Source organism: Coregonus clupeaformis, chromosome 13 (assembly GCF_020615455.1).
Source record: "Coregonus clupeaformis isolate EN_2021a chromosome 13, ASM2061545v1, whole genome shotgun sequence".
NCBI lineage: Eukaryota > Metazoa > Chordata > Actinopteri > Salmoniformes > Salmonidae > Coregonus > Coregonus clupeaformis.
The window spans coordinates 16,072,042-16,089,781 of record NC_059204.1 but is presented as its reverse complement, the minus strand read 5'-3'; the positions used below and the strand labels follow the sequence as shown (position 1 = coordinate 16,089,781).

Here is a 17,740-nt window from a genome sequence, read left to right as displayed (position 1 = left end):
AAGTGTAACTTGGTCAAAAAAACGTTTGATTTCACCTAATTTGAACATTGTCATAAAGAGCACATGTTGAACTTTAGAAAAAAACAAGTTTTCCCATCTCAAGAGGTTAAATACAAAAATGACTATAGTAAGTGCCTATTAAGTGCCAAATAAAGTAAAAAGGTTGACCGTAACAGGGTTGACGATTTCATCTAAATCAGCCATAAATCCCCTCATGACAGGGTGAATGGAAGTTTGTGTGCAACAGGGAGTGTCAATTGAACGCAAGCTTCAAATGTTTTTCTCTTGTTAAAAAAATTATAGCCTGTCTATCTATCGGTAACAGGGTTGACGTGTTATGCTCAACCCACTCAGTTTCCCACCTCAAAACACTAGAAAATTGACAAAAATAGTAGAACAAGCTCAGCTGCTTTTATACTAATAGTTTCACCATTTTAAAACGAAAGTTCAGTTCACGTAACATGGTTGACCTTAAAATGGAGGGACAGACGTAAATGATTCACTAATCATACGAAATAAATAATAATCTTCAGAAATGACTTTGTCAAAGCAACAAAATAATTAGGGCTTTACAATGATGGTGAAAACTTCGAGACATTTTGGGGTTAAAATCTTCCAAGAAGTCACAGAGGGTGCACAGAGGGACATGTCAAAACGCTCAAGTCTTTATTCATTTATTGAATTCTCTGTGGACTAAATTAAAGGGCACTTCATTAAATATAACAGGCTTTGAAAATTCAATTTTGGTGCACAATTTCTACTTAAAATATCAAAGGGCAAAAGGTTTAAGTAGAAATTGCGTATGGAGATTGATTTCTATCAAAATGTTTAATATATATTAGCAGTAAGTCACAAACAAAAGATGTGTTTTGAAAATACAGAATGGTACTTTCTTTCCAGATTAACACAGCACATTTTACAAACATATTTCTTGCTTTGCAAACACAATAACTCCCTTTCCTCCTCACCTTTCCTGACGAGTTTCAGAAGAAAGTTCTTTGTTTCTGGCCATTTTGAGCCTGTAATCGAACCCACAATTGCTGATGCTCCAGATACTCAACTAGTCTCAAGAAGGCCAGTTTTATTGCTTCTTTAATCAGCACAACAGTTTTCAGCTGTGCTAACATAATTGCAAAAGGGTTTTCTAATGATCAATTAGCTTTTTTAAATGATAAACTTGGATTAGCAAACACAACGTGCCATTGGAACACAGGACTGATGGTTGCTAATAATGGGCCTCTGTACGCCTATGTAGATATTCCATTAAAAATCAGCCGTTTCCAGCTACAATAGCCATTTACAACATTAACAATGTCTACACTGTATTTCTGATCATTTGGTGTTATTTTAATGGACAAAAAAAAATATTTTCTTTCAAAAACAAGGACATTTCTAAGTGACCCCAAACTTTTGAACGGTAGTGTATTTCTCTGACTGATCAAAACTCGTTTTCTCATGCTCTTGTCTCTATGCAGCAGACATACACTGAGTTTACAAAACATTAGGAACTATTCTTTCCATGACAGACTGACCAGGTGAAAGCTATGATCCCTTATAAATCCACTTCAATCAGTGTTGATGAAGGGGAGGAGACAGGTTAAAGAAGGATTTTTAAGCCTTGAGACAATTGAGACATGGATTGTGTATGTGTGCCATTCAGAGGGTGAATGGGCAAGACAAAAGATTGAAGTGCCTTTGGACATGGTATGGTAGTAGGTACCAGACGCACCGGTTTAAGTGTGTCAAGAACTGCAACACTGCTGGGTTTTTCACGCTCAACAGTTTCCCATGTGTATCAAGAATGGTCCACCACCCACAGGACATCCAGCCAACTTACATTTTTACATTTTAGTCATTTAGCAGACGCTCTTATCCAGAGCGACTTACAGTTAGTGAGTGCATACATTTTTCATACTGGCCCCCTGTGGGAATCAAACCCACAACCCTGGCGTTGCAAGCGCCATGCTCTACCAACTGAGCTACAGGAGGCCTTGACACAACTGTGGGAAGCATTGAAGTCAACATGGGCCAGCATCCCTGTGGAACGCTTTCGACACCTTGTAGAGTCAATGCCCCGACTAATTGAGACTGAGGGCAAAAGGGAGTGCAACTCAATATAAGGAAGTTATTCCTAATGTTTTGTACATTCAGTGTATAGTGAGCAATATGTTGGAACATCAAATTGCAATAAAATCGATGTACCGAATCGCAATACATATCGTTTCGGCACCTAAGTATTGTGATATCGTATCATGAGGTCCCTATTAAATGGGTTTCCATCGCATTTTCAACTCTACTGGTGGTTTTATCCCAATTGTTTTTTGCGTTACATAGCAAATGTGCCCACTCTGGTCTTGGCACAAACGCTCTAGCCAACAGCTCGCAGTACAATGCTAGTAGGCTACCTAGATGAGATTATTATTTGTCAAAAATCAGTCAAGCGTGGATCATCATGTCACCAGAATAAGACCCCCAATATTTATTGGAAAGGAGCATCAAGCTCATCACCATGCACTTTCACCACCCTGTGAAGTTGATCATAACTAATTTCATGTGTAGCCTAATAAACAGCGTTTCCACCATCATTTATTGCATAATTAATTTTACAGACAAAAAAAGCTCCCACTTTATCTAGTGTATTTTGTTTTGTCAACATTGAAACTGTACCGATAAATTAGGTGTTTCTATTAGGTATGTCGTGAATTTTTTTTATCCGATATGCACTTTACTCACATTAAAAGGTTGGCTGGAAACCTGGTTAGTATGCCATTTATTTTCAACTCTTAAAGTGGAATTTAAACTCCCTTCAGCTGACTAAATTTAAATGGAGTGGACTCCCAATCCTATTGTGGACAGAGGTTGTTTCTAGACTTGACAGTTTATGCAGCTTTTGTATTCTGATAATCGAGTTCTGATTATAAAATTCCGAACATGTCATGAGTCTACATTTAAATGTGTCCACATTGTGTCTGTTCCCGCTCTATTTTGAAATATGCATTCTACAAACGGTGGAATAGGCAAAACATGATAACACAACAGCTGATGGCAGTAGCTAACTACTATAGCTAAGTAGCCAGCTAACCTCTGTTGCTAGCCAGCAAGCTAGCACGCAACGCTAAAGGGATTGCAAACGAGTTAGCATAACTCTAGCCAAACAAAAAAACATTTTCCTAAACATTAGCTAGCATTTAAGAGGCAAGCAAAAGCATTCCCCACACGCTAGGAAGGTATTTCCTCCAACGTTATAATGAAAAAGGTGCCTCTAGGTCCCAAAACACACACTATTTGGGGACTTGTGGGAGGCGTGCTGAAAGCACAATGTGCTTTCGGTAGCCTGATTGCGTCCAGACTGAGGATAAATCTGCACTCAATGCATCCCTAACCACCTCCTGAAGTGGTCAGACAGATCTGAACTCAATCAGACCACAAAGCGACTTTTGTGTGTCGAGACTCGTCTTTTCAATGCGAGCTTCGTATTCTGATAGCAGAAGTCGCATGTACAGTTGAAGTCGGAAGTTTACATACACTTAGGTTGGAGTCATTAAAACTTGTTTTTCAACCACTCCACAAATTTCTTATTAACAAACTATAGTTTTGCCAAGTCTTTTAGGACATCTACTTTGTGCATGACACAAGTCATTTTTCCAACAATTGTTTACAAACAGATTATTTCACTTATAATTCACTGTATCACAATTCCAGTGGGTCAGAAGTTTACATACACTAAGTTGACTGTGCCTTTAACCAGCTTGGAAAATTCCAGAAAAATGTAATGGGTTTAGAAGCTTCTGATAGGCTAATTTACATAATTTGAGTCAATTGAAGGTGTACCTGTGGATGTATTTCAAGGCCTACCTTCAAACTCAGTGGCTCTTTGCTTGACATCATTGGAAAATCAAAAGAAATCCGCCAAGACCTAAGAAAAAAAATTGTAGACCTCCACAAGTCTGGTTCATCCTTCGGAGCAATTTCCAAACACCTGAAGGTACCACATTCATCTGTACAAACAATAGTACGCAAGTATATACATAGTTGAATGTGCTGACAACAAAATCACACAAAAATTATCAATGGAAATCAAATTTATCAACCCATGGAGGTCTGGATTTGGAGTCACCCTCATAATTAAAGTGGAAAACCACACTACAGGCTGATCCAACTTTGATGTAATGTCCTTAAAACAAGTCAAAATGAGGCTCAGTAGTGTGTGTGGCCTCCACATGCCTGTATGACCTCCCTACAACGCCTGGCCATGCTCCTGATGAGGTGGCGGATGGTCTCCTGATGGATCTCCTACCGGACCTGGATGATGTCCCAGATGTGCTCAATTGGATTCAGGTCTGGGGAACGGGCGGGCCAGTCCATAGCATCAATGCCTTCCTCTTGCAGGAACTGCTGACAAACTCCAGCCACATGAGGTCTAGCATTGTCTTGCATTAGGAGGAACCCAGGGCCAACCGCACCAGCATATGGTCTCACAAGGGGTCTGAGGATCTCATCTCGGTACCTAATAGCAGTCAGGCTACCTCCGGCGAGCACATGGAGGGCTGTGCGGCCCCCCAAAGAAATGCCACCCCACACCATGACTGACCCACCGCCAAACCGGTCATGCTGGAGGATGTTGCAGGCAGCAGAACGTTCTCCACGGCATCTCCAGACTCTGTCACATGTGCTCAGTGTGAACCTGCTTTCATCTGTGAAGAGCACAGGGCGCCAGTGGCGAATTTGCCAATCTTGGTGTTCTCTGGCAAATGCCAAACGTCCTGCACGGTGTTGGGCTGTAAACACAACCCCCACCTGTGGACGTCGGGCCCTCATACCAACCTCATGGAGTCTGTTTCTGACCGTTTGAGCAGACGCATGCACATTTGTGGCCTGCTGGAGGTTATTTTGCTTGGCTCTGGCAGTGCTCCTCCTGCTCCTCCTTGCACAAAGGCGGAGGTAGCAGTCCTGCTGCTGGGTTGTTGCCCTCCTACGGCCTCCTCCACGTCTCCTGATGTACTGGCCTGTCTCCTGGTAGCGCCTCCATGCTCTGGACACTACGCTGACAGACACAGCAAACCTTCTTGCCACAGCTCGCATTGATGTGCCATCCTGGATGAGCTGCACTACCTGAGCCACTTGTGTGGGTTGTAGACTCCGTCTCATGCTACCACTAGAGTGAAAGCACCGCCAGCATTCAAAAGTGACCAAAACATCAGCCAGGAAGCATAGGAACTGAGAAGTGGTCTGTGGTCACCACCTGCAAAACCAGTCCTTTATTGGGGGTGTCTTGCTAATTGCCTATAATTTCCACCTGTTGTCTATTCCATTTGCACAACAGCATGTGAAATGTATTGTCAATCAGTGTTGCTTCCTAAGTGGACAGTTTGATTTCACAGAAGTGTGATTGACTTGGAGTTACATTGTGTTATTTAAGTGTTCCCTTTATTTTTTTGAGCAGTGTATATACACAGTAACACGAGTCCTATATCGACATAACCTGAAAGGCCGCTCAGCAAGGAAGAAGCCACTGCTCCAAAACCGCCATAAAAAAGCCAGACTACGGTTTGCAACTGCACATGTGGACAAAGATCGTACTTTTTGGAGAAATGTCCTCTGGTCTGATGAAACAAAAATAGAACTGTTTGGCCATAATGACCATCGTTATGTTTGGAGGAAAAAGGGGGACGCTTGCAAGCCGAAGAACACCATCCCAACCGTGAAGCACGGGGGTGGCAGCATCATGCTGTGGGGGTGCTTTGCTGCAGGAGGGACTGGTGCACTTCACAAAATAGATGGCATCATGAGGAAGGAAAATTATGAGGATATATTGAAGCAACATCTCAAGACATCAGTCAGGAAGTTAAAGCTTGGTCGCAAATGTGTCTTCCAAATGGACAATGACCCCAAGCACACTTCCAAAGTTGTGGCAAAATGGCTTAAGGACAACAACGTCAAGGTATTGGAGTGGCCATCACAAAGCCCTCAATCCTATAGAAAATGTGTGGGCAGAACTGAAAAAGCGTGTGCGAGCAAGGAAGCCTCTGTCAGGAGGAATGGGCCAAAATTCACCCAACTTATTGTGGGAAGCTTGTGGAAGGCTACCTGAAACGTTTGACCCAAGTTAAACAATTTAAAGGCAATGCTACCAAATACTAATTGAGTGTATGTAAACTTCTGACCCACTGGGAATGTGATTAAATAAATAAAAGCTGAAATAAATAATTCTCTCCACTATTATTCTGACATTTCACATTCTTAAAATAAAGTGGTAATCCTAACTGACCTAAGACAGGGAATTTTTACTAGGATTAAATGTCAGGAATTGTGAAAAACTGAGTTTAAATGTATTTGGCTAAGGTGTATGTAAACTTCAACTGTAAGTTTCAAGTGTAGACACGACTAGAGACAGTAGGGTTTGAGTGAGGACTCATCAGGACTTTGACCACCACATAGCCTATACATTTGTTACGAAAATAAAATCAGAGAGCTGTCACTTGGAACGTAATCTCTCGTGGACAGACGCATGTAACATAACGGGCATCATTGAATCTGTCAACAGACTGTGGGATGCGATGACTAACAAGGAACTTTGTTCTGGTGCGCAGATTTCTCGTCACTGATCATTTGGACAAATCACGATTTTGCAGGTGTTCGCATCTTTCGAATTTCGGAAGGGGACATTTGTCCCATAGACTTGCCCGTAACTTGCAAAGAAAGGGGGGTGGAGCTACCGGCTGCTTCCACTCCTCGTTTTAGTATATTTTCTAACACGTCTCCCCCTAAAACTTAATCAAACATCTGACGCAATTACGCAAGATTTAATTTTTACCGAAATTACTGGGTACCAGATACAAAAAATTAGGTTTACTTTCAGATTTTCATTACTTCATATGGGTAAATAAATACAGAGTTAATGGCTTCCACCTCAAGCTAAGACAAGTCCTCCATCTACTTTCAGCTGAGCACCCAATAGTTAACAGTGAGATTAATTATTGTTTTGGGACACAGGTAAACAAGCTGCTGAAGCCCATTGGAATGCAGATCTGAATGCAGCAGAGCTTCTCTGGGGCTGGTTGGGCCTCAGTGACAGATTGGGTGGCACAGGTTTATGTGCAGGTGGCTGATACCAAACACATGATTAATTCTGCATCAATCCTCTGGATTTAACATATTCCTGTGAGAAAGCATGAGCATGAGCCCAGTCATTTGTCAGAGCCAAATCTAACATTCACATTTTTATAATATCCTTAAGTTATCCAACTTCTGAGCGTTGTGCTTAAATAATGAATAATAGCACCCTTAGAAACAATATGTTTTTTCTCTGCCCAGAGAACATCTAAATGAAATAACTCCGGGGACAACACAACTACACAAAACTTTAAATGACAAAAAAAAAACGTATAACTCCCTCAAGGACAGTGTAGAAGGCACTACATTTTGTTAACATACAGTGGGGAAAAAAAGTATTTAGTCAGCCACCAATTGTGCAAGTTCTCCCAATTAAAAAGATGAGAGGCCTGTAATTTTCACCATAGGTACACGTCAACTATGACAGACAAAATGAGAATTTTTTTTCCAGAAAATCACATTGTAGGATTTTTAATGAATTTATTTGCAAATTATGGTGGAAAATAAGTATTTGGTCAATAACAAAAGTTTCTCAATACTTTGTTATATACCCTTTGTTGGCAATGAGACAGGTCAAACGTTTTCTGTAAGTCTTCACAAGGTTTTCACACACTGTTGCTGGTATTTTGGCCCATTCCTCCATGCAGATCTCCTCTAGAGCAGTGATGTTTTGGGGCTGTCGCTGGGCAACACGGACTTTCAACTCCCTCCAAAGATTTTCTATGGGGTTGAGATCTGGAGACTGGCTAGGCCACTCCAGGACCTTGAAATGCTTCTTACGAAGCCACTCCTTCGTTGCCCGGCGGTGTGTTTGGGATCATTGTCATGCTGAAAGACCCAGCCACATTTCATCTTCAATGCCCTTGCTGATGGAAGGAGGTTTTCACTCAAAATCTCACGATACATGGCCCCATTCATTCTTTCCTTTACACGGATCAGTCGTCCTGGTCCCTTTGCAGAAAAACAGCCCCAAAGCATGATGTTTCCCACCCCCATGCTTCACAGTAGGTATGGTGTTCTTTGGATGCAACTCAGCATTCTTTGTCCTCCAAACACAACGAGTTGAGTTTTTACCAAAAAGTTATATTTTGGTTTCATCTGACCATATGACATTCTCCCAATCCTCTTCTGGATCATCCAAATGCACTCTAGCAAACTTCAGATGGGCCTGGACATGTACTGGCTTAAGCAGGGGGACACGTCTGGCACTGCAGGATTTGAGTCCCTGGCGGCGTAGTGTGTTACTGATGGTAGGCTTTGTTACTTTGGTCCCAGCTCTCTGCAGGTCATTCACTAGGTCCCCCCGTGTGGTTCTGGGATTTTTGCTCACCGTTCTTGTGATCATTTTGACCCCACGGGGTGAGATCTTGCGTGGAGCCCCAGATCGAGGGAGATTATCAGTGGTCTTGTATGTCTTCCATTTCCTAATAATTGCTCCCACAGTTGATTTCTTCAAACCAAGCTGCTTATCTATTGCAGATTCAGTCTTCCCAGCCTGGTGCAGGTCTACAATTTTGTTTCTGGTGTCCTTTGACAGCTCTTTGGTCTTGGCCATAGTGGAGTTTGGAGTGTGACTGTTTGAGGTTGTGGACAGGTGTCTTTTATACTGATAACAAGTTCAAACAGGTGCCATTAATACAGGTAATGAGTGGAGGACAGAGGAGCCTCTTAAAGAAGAAGTTACAGGTCTGTGAGAGCCAGAAATCTTGCTTGTTTGTAGGTGACCAAATACTTATTTTCCACCATAATTTGCAAATAAATTCATAAAAAATCCTACAATGTGATTTCCTGGATTTTTTTCTCTCAATTTGTCTGTCATAGTTGACGTGTACCTATGATGAAAATTACAGGCCTCTCTCATCTTTTTAAGTGGGAGAACTTGCACAATTGGTGGCTGACTAAATACTTTTTTTCCCCACTGTACCATATCTGACCCAAGACTTTCCCAATTCCCTCCAAATCTTTAACAAACCTATGAAGCAATAACGTCTCCAACATTTTGCTCTGCTTTAGCCTGGATAAGTCTGGCCTGCTGCCTTATTGAGGCCACCGTTGTTGCGCTCGCAGGCTTTGGGAACAGTGTTAGGGATGATAAATTAAAGGACAGTGGAAAGTTGAAGGCCCTTTACCCAGTGGAGACAGCCTGTAATCCTCGAATTGTCTCTGTGTGCGAGGGGAAGGACGGCAGCGGGAGAAGTGTTCGGCATTGCGGAGCATGGGTCAATACACACAACCCCCATTTATACCAGGAAGAACCGGCCTGGTTTAACGTGCAGTTGGTAAAATATGAGAGCAGACTTGTAATGGAGAAAGCTACTTAAAAAATCTGCCTGATTTAAAGAAAGATGGGAAATGTGGCTTCTGAACCCAATGAAAGGCAGGATAATTGGAAAGTGTCAATAAATGTCTGATTTAACCCAATAGGAGGTTTTTATGTGGACGCCGGGGAGACTCCACTGAGTCGAACAATAATCCTGCACATCACGCTGCATTCATATGTTGCATTTTCCCTGTGTCCACTTATCTGGTGGATTTGTCTCCCGTATCACTGACAAGGCAAAATAGGAGAGCTAAAAAGAGCAAAAGAGGTAGGCTATACACCAGAGTAATAGGAGGCAACAGAAGACTTATCAGTTGAGCTACCGGAACCAGGATTAGAGAAATGCCGCCCTAACACCTCCAGAGTATCTATCGCTGTAAACCAGCATTAATGTAAGAGAGAAAGGGAGAGAAATAAAGAGCTTGCATGGTAATCCTGCTGAGGCTGAAGACAGTTTTCATTTTCACATTACGCAAGACGAATCCAGCAGGCGAGCAGACTGACACGGGCTGAGAAGAGGGGGATTTAATATTACACTGAGAGGAAGAGAGGCACTCTTCTCTGCTGAAGACACCCCGGATGCTTTGTGACAGGGGTCTTACGTAAGACATAAGACAAGGCACTTCTCTCTCATCGTCTCATCCTCGCCCTCCCTCGTAGGTGGCAGGAGTGGAGCTGTGACTCAGCTGGAGACAGACTCTATGGAGTGTTTGGTACCCTTTTGTGAAGATATAACACTTCACGACTCACTAGAGGAGCTGACATTGATGACCATGTAAAGTACTGTACCATTGTGCTCGTCCCATTCTTTCCTCAATTAATTCTGTTCGAATCTGAAAGCTAAGTGCTACATCGGCGACGGGGGACTCTGCATTCCATGTTTGACATAGGGTAAAAAGGAGAGCATGTTCTTCTACCTTTGTTACAAAGACGAGGGGGAAGAGTGGGCCCCTCACCTTTAAAGACTGCCTCCCCTGTTGGAGCTAGACTGGAGTTCAATAGCGGCCTCCTGACAGAAGTATAACTTTAAACACCCAAGGTTGAATGTAGCGTGAGTGAAGAGGAGCTAGTGCCTGGAATCAAACCCATTCACGGTGTGATGGATATGCTTTTCTGGGTGTGATGGGGGTGGGAGGGAAGAAATTGTGCTGTAAAATGGAGGCGAGACGGAGACTTACCTCAGTGTGCTGCTTGCTGGCTTCTCGTCTGGCAGCCTTCTCCTTCAGTCTCTTCTCCTGTGAGAAAGAAGAGAGAGAGAATGAGTTAAGAGCAATGTCAGTCTGACCAGATTTTGGTGTTGCATAGAGCAGTTTAATCCATGCCTTTCAGGGCAGGTTGTTTTTTGGTGAAATGGACGTAATTCATTAGATTGTCAGCGATTCCATGAGAGGATATGCTTTCACTTTTTTTGTTCAATGTAGCTTTTATTTTATGATGAGTTACATTCTCTGGGAAATTGGCCATGAGTCATAGGAGAGAGAGGGGGCGAGAGGACGGAAAGAGAGCAGTGCGACAGAGGAGTGGAGGTCAGACAGGTCGCAATCAGAGTATCGAGAGGTAGCCACGTCCTTCAAGCGGGAAACCAAACACCAAACAAACTGACTTGCAAAACACAGTCCAAAATAAAGCAGACCTCTGCCATCAATATTCTGCCAAAACTGCACATTTCAGGGAGAACTGATCACAGTAAACAACTTGACACTGGAGTGAAACCCCCCGCTGGAGGGGGAAATAAGGATAGTGTGTGAAAACGGAAGCCTACTTAGATGCAGAGGGAGTGTAGCTAGTTACCCTTTAAAGAAATAATACAATTTGATTTTGGAGTGTTGCTAGTTACCCTTTAATTCAAGTGCCCACCTAGCAAGAGGCTGTAATTTTGCTGTGTTTTTGTAGCGCACGTTTGCTAAACAAATATCCTCGATTTATGCAAATAATCATATCATTCCGCAACGTAAGCATAGGCTACTTAGTAGTTAACATTTAATTTAGAAGTTTTTTGGGGAAATCCTTCCCATCTACCAGAAGACTGTTTTCATTAGCATCAATGCTAACGACTACACAAAGTGGAAGACGCGCGCACCGCACACACACAGACGGGTGAAAGATAGCAAGTGAATAAGAAAGGGAATGGAAGAGAGAACACCAGAGGGAGTCGTGACTAACCAATAAGTTAGGAATTTATTAGGACGGTCTGGGGAGAGTAATACCATTTCCCCACTAAGCTGCCCTCCATTAGCATGGGCCACGGCCACCAGACTAGTAACTGCCTGCCCATCTAGTTGGCAGTCTTTCAGTATGCCTCCAGTCACTCTGTCAGTATGCTGTGTGCAGTTACAGTAGCTACAGTGGTCCAGAGAGGTGAGTTGGCGCTTTACTGTAGAAGTATGGGCCAAAAAGTTAAGCAAGCGCTTGGAATTAGAATGATCCCCTTGTCACTGAAGTCAAATGATGACAACAGTGTTTGAGTGGGGCCCTAGTGGAACAGCCAGAAACAGAGCGGCAGCTATGTGAGGGGGGATATTTAGCACGTCAGCCAGCCAGCAAGCTAGCCAGCTAGCCAGCAAAGCCAGGAATGATTCATGTGCTGGTGCGTGCTGCTAATTGATTTCTGGGCCTGGGTCTCAGACGCAGCTCGTTGCACAGAAATTAAAATGGATTTTTAAAGCATCTGTTTTCTCCGTCACGCGTCAGCCATCATCACAACAACCCTTCTTGGCAATCCTTGGCGAGCACGACAAATGAACGGGACAAGGCGTTAAACACAACAGGTAAGCCTAATAGACGTGCGGGGGAGTACCTAAGGCATAACTTAATTGTCTAGACAATGAGATGATGAGCCACTTGAGGGCCGCCCTCTACGGGGGGAGGTGGCTCACCTACACAACACTTTAGCAGAGCTAATACGTGCTTGACATTGTCAATGTTTTCATAGACAGGAAAGAAGACAGGCCTCAGTGGGGTAGTTTCATTGGCCTCAGTGTAAAAGCATTTCCTAGGTCTAAAGAACAGATATAGGTTTTGATGTACTGTAACCTTTACTACTAAAGTGAAATACTCGTAGGGTATTTAGCTTTGGGGTAATCTTGAGTTAAAGGTAATTGTATAGCATAGAGTGAAGAAAAAAAAAAAACGGACATTGACTACACTGCTAAAAAGACTCCATTCTGTTCTATACCAGTTTTCTACACATTGCACAATGTTTATCCTCATCAATATTCACCACAACACACCTGCCTTCCAAAGGCCAGTCATTACTGCCTCCAATCAAATCATAAGATAATCACTTCATAAAAGCAAAATATGATAGCAACGAGCAGGGGGGAGAAAATAGAATCCAGCAGTCAATATTTATCCACTGACAAGAAAAGTACTTTCTCTGCAAATCAGATAAGCTGAGCAAACTTTCTGCAGTTACTTCAGGATTTTTTGTGGAGAGAAGCGAAGCTCGCTCTTGAAAATATTAACTGAACTCCCCAGCCCAATCTCCTGCAGTCTGCCTGCGGGCTCTCAAGCTGTGTGCCAGACTCAGCTATGTCAGTTATTTTCATTTGGGTTCCAACCTGCGATATATATCGGCTTATAAATATAACCTGGAGTGGGAGGGACGGGTGCAGCAGGACAGGCTTTGTCTTCTCCTCTGGGCAAATCTAGAACACTCGTATCCAGACAGAGTTTGAGCCCCAGTACTGTACTAGCGCAAATGTTACAGAGCTTAAACTGCAGTAGCACTGAGCCTTTTGAAACAACACTTCTGTTTAGAAATCACTTATATTTTGACCATGTTATTCATAAAAGGCTAAAATAGGCAATTCGATATCAATTATCGATCCTTTATGTTTATTGGCATATACAGTGGGCTCCGAAACTATTGACAACTTTGACAAAGATGAGCAAAAATGACTGTATAAAATAAATAATTCAAATACTGAGCTACATTGTATGCTCCAGAAAATTTGGAAAATATATTGTTTTATACTATTACAATTGCTCAGAGAAAGAGATTTTGTTAAACAACTAATAATTAAAAAACATTTAAAGGTAGGGGTCAAAATTATTGACAAGACTGTTTTCAATACCTCACCTTGCGAGGATAACAGCACTGAGCCTTTTTCTAAAATGTTGTATGAGTTGGAGAACACATTGGGAGGGATCTTAGACCATTCCTCCATACAGAATCCTTCCAGATCCTTGATATCCACCACCATATTTTATAGTAGGTATAGGGTTATTTTTTGCTCATGTATTCTTATTTCAATCCCAACACTGGTGTGTGGCCAGAGAGCTCTATTTTTATGTCATCTGACCAAAGCACCAGTTCTAATCCAAGTGTCAATGCTGTTTAGCAAACTCCAGACTTTTACATTTGTTGGATGACATGAAAATAGAGGGTTTAGCGTCGAAATGAGAATGTATGAACAGAAAATAAATCCATAAAATATGGTGCTGGATCTTTGATGTTATGGGGCAATTTTCCTTCCACTACTCCTGGGGCCCTTGTTAAGGTCAACAGCATCATGAACTTTACCAAGTACCAGGATATTTTAGCCAAAAACCCGGTTGCCTCTGCCAGGAGGCTGAAACTTGGCGGCAAGTGGCTCTTCCAGCAAGACAATGACCCCAAGCACACATCAAAATCCACAAAGAAATAGTTAATTGGCCCCAAAAGCAACATTTCGCAATAGCCATCTTAGTCTCCAGACTTGATCCCATTGAAAACCTGTCGTTTGAATTTAAGAGGGCAGTCCATATTGAATTTAAGAGGGCAGTCCATAAGCGCAGACATAAAACATATACAGTGGGGAAAACAAGTATTTAGTCAGCCACCAGTTGTGCAAGTTCTCCCACTTTAAAAGATGAGAGAGGCCTGTAATTTTCATCATAGGTACACGTCAACTATGACAGACAAAATGAGGAAAAAAAATCCAGAAAATCAAATTGTAGGATTTTTAATGAATGTATTTGCAAATTATGGTGGAAAATAAGTATTTGGTCAATAAAAAAAGTTTCTCAATACTTTGTTATATACCCTTTGTTGGCAATGACACAGGTCAAACGTTTTCTGTAAGTCTTCACAAGGTTTTCACACACTTTTGCTGGTATTTTGGCCCATTCCTCCATGCAGATCTCCTCTAGAGCAGTGATGTTTTGGGGCTGTCGCTGGGCAACACGGACTTTCAACTCCCTCCAAAGATTTTCTATGGGGTTGAGATCTGGAGACTGGCTAGGCCACTCCAGGACCTTGAAATGCTTCTTACGAAGCCACTCCTTCGTTGCCCGGGCGGTGTGTTTGGGATCATTGTCATGCTGAAAGACCCAGCCACGGTTCATCTTCAATGCCCTTGCTGATGGAAGGAGGTTTTCACTCAAAATCTCACGATACATGGCCCCATTCATTCTTTCCTTTACACGGATCAGTCGTCCTGGTCCCTTTGCAGAAAAACAGCCCCAAAGCATGATGTTTCCACCCCCATGCTTCACAGTAGGTATGGTGTTCTTTGGATGCAACTCAACATTCTTTGTCCTCCAAACACGACGAGTTGAGTTTTTACCAAAAAAGTTCTATTTTGGTTTCATCTGACCATATGACATTCTCCCAATCCTCTTCTGGATCATCCAAATGCACTCTAGCAAACTTCAGACGGGCCTGGACATGTACTGGCTTAAGCAGGGGGACACGTCTGGCACTGCAGGATTTGAGTCCCTGGCGGCGTAGTGTGTTACTGATGGTAGGCTTTGTTACTTTGGTCCCAGCTCTCTGCGGGTCATTCACTAGGTCCCCCCGTGTGGTTCTGGGATTTTTGCTCACCGTTCTTGTGATAATTTTGACCCCACGGGGTGAGATCTTGCGTGGAGCCCCAGATCGAGGGAGATTATCAGTGGTCTTGTATGTCTTTCATTTCCTAATAATTTCTCCCACAGTTGATTTCTTCAAACCAAGCTGCTTACCTATTGCAGATTCAGTCTTCCCAGCCTGGTGCAGGTCTACAATTTTGTTTCTGGTGTCCTTTGACAGCTCTTTGGTCTTGGCCATAGTGGAGTTTGGAGTGTGACTGTTTGAGGATGTGGACAGGTGTCATTTATACTGATAACAAGTTCAAACAGGTGCCATTAATACAGGTAACGAGTGGAGGACAGAGGAGCCTCTTAAAGAAGAAGTTACAGGTCTGTGAGAGCCAGAAATCTTGCTTGTTTGTAGGTGACCAAATACTTATTTTCCACCATCATTTGCAAATAAATTCATAAAAAATCCTACAATGTGATTTTCTGGATTTTTCTTCTCAATTTGTCTGTCATAGTTGACGTGTACCTATGATGAAAATTACAGGCCTCTCTCATCTTTTTAAGTGGGAGAACTTGCACAATTGGTGGCTGACTAAATACTTTTTTTCCCCACTGTATATAAGCCTTTCCTGAACTAACACTCGCACTTGACTTTTTCTTCTCCTTGCTAGCTCTGACTTTGTTGGTCGCTACATTGAGGAAAAATGTACTTACTATGACTGTGATATGTGGTTGTCCCACCTAGCCATTTTAAGATTAATGATCATCTTAAGTTGCTCTGGATAAGAGCATTGCTAAATTACAAAAATGTACAGGATTCTGTATGGAGGAATGTTCTAAGATCCAAACTAATGTGTTCTCCAACTCATAAAACATTTTTGCAAAAAGGCTCAGTGCCGTTATCCTTGCAAGGTGAGGTATTGAAAAAAGGGGTATACATTTTGACCCCTACAGTGCATTCGGAAAGTATTCAGACCCCTTGACTTTTTCCACATTTTGTTATGTTACAGCCTTATTCTAAAATTGATTAAATAAATAAAAATCCTCAACAATCTACACACAATATCCCAATATGACAAAGTGAAAACAAGGGTACACATTTTTGCAAATTCATTAAAAATAAAAAACCTATAATATAATAATACCTTATTTACATAAGTATTCAGACCCTTTGCTATGAGACTCGAAATTGAGCTCAGGTGTATCCTGTTTCCATTGATCATACTTGAGATGTTTCTACAACTGGATTGGAGTCCACCTGTGGTAAATTCAATTGATTGGACATGATTTGGAAAGGCAAACACCTGTCTATATGAGGTCCCACAGTTGACAGTGCATGTAAGAGCAAAATCCAAGCCATGAGGTCAAAGGAATTGTCCGTAGAGCTCAAAGACAGGATTGTGTCAAGGCAAAGATCTGGGAAGGGTACCAAAAAATGTCTGCAGCATTGAAGGTCCCCAAGAACACAGTGGCCTCATTCATTCTTAAATTGAAGAAGTTTGGAACCACCAAGATTCTTCCTAGAGCTGGCCCCCCAGCCAATCTGAGCAATCGGGGGAGAAGGGCCTTAGTCATGGAGGTGACCAAGAACCCAATGGTTACTCTGACAGAGCTACAGAGTTCCTCTGTGGAGATGGGAGAAACTTCCAAAAGGACAACCATCTCTGCAGCACTCCATCAATCAGGCTTTTATGGTAGAGTGGCCAGACGGAAGCCACTCCTCAGTAAAAGGCACATGACAGCCCGCTTGGAGTTTGCCAAAAGGCACCTAAAGGACTCTCAGACCATGAGAAACAAGATTTTCTGGTCTGATGAAACCAATATTTAACTCTTTGGCCTGAATGCCAAGCGTCACGTCTGGAAGAAACCTGGCAGAATCCCTACGATGAAGCACGGTGGTGGCAGCATCATGCTGTGGGAATGTTTTTCTGTGACAGAGACTGGGAAACTAGTCAGGTTTGAGGGAAAGATGAACGGAGCAAAGTACAGAGAGATCATTGATGAAAACCTGCTCCAGAGCACTCAGGACCTCAGACTGGGGCAAAGGTTCACCTTCCAACAGGACACTGACCCTAAGCACACAGCCAAGACAACACTGGAGTGGCTTCGGGACAAGTCTCTGAATGTCCTTGAGTGGCCCAGCCAGAGCCCGGACTTGAACCCAATCTAACATCTCTGGAGAGACCTGAAAATAGCTGTGCAGCGACACTCCCCATCCAACCTGACAGAGCTTGAGAGGATCTGCAGAGAAGAATCCCGTGTAGCTCAGTTGGTAGAGCATGGCGTTTGCAACGCCAGGGTTGTGGGTTCGTTTCCCATGGGGGACCAGTATGAAAAAAACAAAAAACATGTATGCACTCACTAACTGGATAAGAGCGTCTGCTGAATGACTAAAATGTAAATGTAAGAATGGGAGAACCTCCCCAAATACAGGTGTGCCAAGCTTGTAGCTTCATAACCAAGAAGACTCATGGCTGTAATAGTTGCCAAAGGTGCTTCAACAAAACTACCGAGTAAAGGGTCTGA

General features: G+C 42.6%; 1 protein-coding gene across 2 annotated transcripts in view; it reads right to left on the bottom strand.

The window, feature by feature from the left end:
* Positions 1–17,740, bottom strand: part of LOC121579337 (probable ATP-dependent RNA helicase DDX10) — a 115,143-nt gene that overhangs the window by 23,860 nt on the left and 73,543 nt on the right. For both annotated transcript variants that reach the window (XM_041893855.2, XM_041893856.2), the window contains one exon: positions 10,612–10,668. In XM_041893855.2, coding sequence (XP_041749789.1) covers positions 10,612–10,668 — 57 coding nt within the window. The remainder of the gene's footprint in view (positions 1–10,611; positions 10,669–17,740) is intronic.